The 4165-nt window shown below is 45.2% G+C and overlaps 1 protein-coding gene across 2 annotated transcripts in view; it reads right to left on the bottom strand.

Moving 5' to 3' along the window:
* Positions 1-2562, bottom strand: part of chst11 (carbohydrate (chondroitin 4) sulfotransferase 11) — a 43514-nt gene extending 40952 nt beyond the window's left edge. Inside the window, exon 1 of one of the 2 annotated variants that reach the window (XM_076297095.1) lies at positions 2321-2562. In XM_076297095.1, the coding sequence (XP_076153210.1) occupies positions 2321-2438 (118 nt within the window). In that variant the 5' untranslated portion in view covers positions 2439-2562. The remainder of the gene's footprint in view (positions 1-2320) is intronic. The other variant, XM_076297096.1, reaches the window with a different exon arrangement.
* Positions 2563-4165: the final 1603 nt, after the last annotated feature.

Below are 4165 nucleotides of genomic sequence, written 5' to 3'. Positions count from 1 at the left end.
TTTACAACTCAGCCACTTTTATACGAATAACAGTATTTCATCTGTATTTCGTACATGTACACATTACACACCCACACATGTTCTCTCTCTCTCTCACACACACTCACTGTGGCTAACTGTGAGATATCTCTATTATGTTCCTGTTTGGCTGAACAGTGGACCAAAGTCCAGTGTCAGGTTTCACCAAACGACAGACAAAGGAGGCCTGGGAGATTTGGGATGTGTGTGTGTGTTTGTGTGTGTGTGTGTGTGTGTGTGTGTGTGATGATGGGGACCGTAACAGTGGCTGTACCCCCCCACACACACACACACACAAACACACCTCTGCCCCAGTCTGAGTCCCAGACCCCAGCTTGGCCAGGCCACATACCTGCCTGTCTGTCCTGCATTGCTGGCCTTGTGGAATTTAGTTTCCCACAGAAATTCCACTAGTGTCTCTTTCTTTTTCTCCTCCTTTATGCTCTCCTTTCTCCCACCTTTTCTTGCTCTCTCAGTTCATCCCTTCTCGTTCTTGTTCTTTTCCGTTTCTTTTGTCTCTGCCATCCCCTCTCCTCACCTTTTGTTCTTCACACAGATGAGCAGATGGTGTGAGACAGGGGAAGGTGTCTGACCAGGTGTGCTGTCACTCCCATACACGGCTCCTGTAGTGTGTGTGTGTGTGTGTGTGTGTGTGTGTGTGTGTGTGTAAACTGAGTCTAGGTCACCACAAGGTCATCAAGTCTCAGAGAGAGTCATGGCGAGGCCATGACAGCTCTCTCTGTCGTCTCTAGAGTCAGACTCTTGTCCCTGTCTCTTTCACTCCATCACTAGTGCTCATTTCAAAACAGCGAGCAATGGACACACACACACACACACACACACACACAGAGTATGTCTACAGATTGCCAGTGAGATGTAGTGTTATGTTTATGTGTACCCTGTTGACATCTTGAAGGAGTATGCAATTGGCAAAAAGCTGTTGCCAATAAACTGAATGTAAAGCTAAAGGGTTAACTAAAATAACTATTTTTAAAATCAAATTTGCGAGACCTAGAGACCTGTACTGTTATATTTCTTACAAGCTCTAGAGGAGCGTCACATCAAAACAACCTACTGTACTAACACAAACATTCAATTGAGATGTAACAACAGGCCTACTAGCCATCTAACATTTCAGGCTGTTCCCTGGGGCGCAGACGCTTGACGGAATCCTTTATGTACGCTGAGAATATTTGACCTGACAGTGCATACGAAGGGCGACCGCAGTGTTCCCTGGAATGTCGTCCATTTGAGTGGACAGCGGGGGTGATGAGCACCCGCTGTTTTTTTAAAGGCGCGTATTAGCATGTTAGGTCGCATTTGATGGCATGGTGCGGGTAAAGGGCATTCCATCGTGCGCTTGAGAATGTTCGCAGGCCGCTGGTGTTGGTGACTCACCGGTCTTAGAGAAATTCCACCGTGGCGGAGAACATCGGATGAAATAGTGATGGGACAACTCCAGTCATTGCTCTGATGCAACGCTATTGTTCCTCGATTAGGTTATCTCCACATCTATGCGTAAAACAGCCATGCCAGTCAATTAAAATGAATCGCCTTTTGGATGTTAGCAGCTTCCCAATGCTCATGATTGATTGATTCATTCGAAATGATGGAAATCATGAAACTGCCGAGAACCCAAAGTGTGGAACTTTTAATATTTCCAGGGGCCTGGAAAGTATATATAATCTTCTGTATTTGTACACATTCGCATACCCAAATGCCTCACAGAAACCATCCACTATATGTCAATATTGGTGAATTGCTGTTAGTACAGTGTGAGACTTGTGCCCGAAATGAGAGTTCTTTGATTCCCAGTACAGAGCTGCTACTGTACCCGAGGACTCGGCGGACGGATAGCCTTCGTTGCTATTGAACGGAAACAATGACCGGTGGTGAAAAAGACCGCCACGCTCTATAGCGCGTATTCTTGGTTAAGGGTGTGACTATTCTTAAATGGTATTTTAGACTCTATGCTTAAAATGAACCAAACGTAATAACTGTAATGACAGAAACATGCCCTGCCTATATAATACGCTCCGGAAAATGCCGATACTACGGCCATTTAACAATTAAATCCAAACGACATCCACTGGTCACAACACTGGCATGTGTGCCGGGGTAGGCTACTAGTATTCCGCTACCTCGGATCGATCCCGGCTCTCATTATTTATTAATGCCATTTCAAGCGCGTGAAACGCCGACAGCATCTTTGGCCACACATAGCCTACAAACGAAACACGACGACGAGACATCACAACTTAACGGACAGCAATGGATGGAGGGAGAGAAAACAAAGTCCTACCTGGCTGGAACATACTTTGGAAATAAAAGATGACCAGAATGAACGATCCCAAACAAGTGGCCAGTACCATCCGACAAATTCTGTTCATCCTCATTAGTTCGAGTAAAGTCTGTTTCATGGCTCGTGCGGAGGAACTGCGGGCGGAGTGGGTCGAGCGCGGCGGCTGGCGTGATCCGGACAGCGGGGTCTGGGGCGAGCCGCGCTGTGATGCTGATGATGCCACTACCTCCAGTTGACCAGACTCGGTGTGCTCTGTGCTCACCCCGGCCCGGATCATACTATTCCTCTCCCCACGCGGAATACAGGGGAAGTAGGAGGAACCCTCCACTGCTGCCCCCTCTCGCAAACCATCTAGTGAGCGCGTCCATTCGCGAATCGTCAACCACTGCAATCCATTCTCAAAATAAACATCTTAAGCCCTCGTCGACAACTAGGATTTATTTACATGTTTCTGATACATAGGCCTAGTATATCAGTATGTTATTTTAAAAATGAAGGCACATGATGTCGCGAAAGGAACCGTTTAAGTAGCCTAAACCTTCCTCCCAACGCCTTAAGAAACGTTAAGAGATGCTAGCACCTGGATACGTTTGCTCTCCCACTCTGAGAATGAAGTATAAGTATTAGTATACTCTTTTGATCCCGTGTGAGGAAATTTTGGTCTCTGCATTTATCCTTCAAGATGTCAACGGGGTACACATAAACATCACCACATATCACTGGCAAGCTGTAGACATAGGCCTACTCTGTGTGCGTGTGTGTGTGTCTGTGTGTAAAAGTGTGTGCATCAATGTGTGTGTGTGTGTGTGTGTGTGTATATATACGTATAAGTATACCCTTTGATCCCGTGAGAGAAATTTGGTCTCTGCATTTTTTCCAATCTGTGAATTAGTGAAACACAGCACTGTGAACACACAGTGAGGTGCACACACTAACCTGGAGCAGTGAGCTGCCTGCTAGCAGCGCTCAGGGAGCAGTGAGGGGTTAGGTGCCTTGCCTTGCTGACTGACAGACCCGAAATTGGAGTAAAAGAAAGAAAGAAAACAGTGGTCAAACGTAGGCTATAGTATAGTTGCGCACTCTTCACGCACAGGCTCAAGCCAGTCAAAGCAAGCGCTCAGCTAGGACCTGATGTAGAATGCCCATATTAATATAGGCTATTTCGATTGGTGGAATAGCAGCGCGGTAGAATGTTTGAAATTAAACTACTTGTGCGGGACCTATTAAACCATTCATCACGACATGCCAGCTGTTCAAGTCCAGGTTAAGCTAAAATTGCGGAGCATCGTCACATAAAGATAATCGCATGGTGCCTCATAATATTTGGCAATTGGTACAGCTAACTTCATGTAATAGTCTATCTTTCCCTAGGCCTACAACTCACGTCGTTCTTCGGAACTTCTGAGGTAGGAAACGAACGGCGCGTGCTCCATCTTGTGGTGAGTAGGGGGCACAACATGTGGATCTGTGAAAATGTCGCAGGCACACAGCAGAAAGTAAATCAATGGTTCAATGTAAAGAAATGGAATCGATCACAAAAGCTATAGCGACATTGACAAAAAATTCAGTTTAAACTTGTTTATGAAATTGATTGTTGTATAAAATTATTTTACTGCACAACTAGTTTTTTGGATGGTATTTGAATCTTGAAAATTCTGGATTCTGCAAAAAGGGCATTATTTGCTTTGCCACATATTTGGAAGTAATGATCAGAAACTCACCAAATTTGGACTGTATGTCCCCAGGTAGTTGGCCCATACAATGAAGTTAACCATTTTTATGAGTATGTAGCAAAAACTTACCCTTCAACATACATGGAATGTAGGCAGACATTGAAAAGGTAAT

Source organism: Alosa pseudoharengus, unplaced genomic scaffold (genome assembly GCF_046254945.1).
Source record: "Alosa pseudoharengus isolate Yale_2024_CS ecotype anadromous, Long Island Sound unplaced genomic scaffold, YU_APseudo_1.1 YU_APseudo_1.1_scf_20, whole genome shotgun sequence".
Lineage (NCBI taxonomy): Eukaryota > Metazoa > Chordata > Actinopteri > Clupeiformes > Clupeidae > Alosa > Alosa pseudoharengus.
The sequence above is the reverse complement of the archived record's forward strand: the minus strand, read 5'-3'. Positions and strand labels throughout refer to the sequence as shown.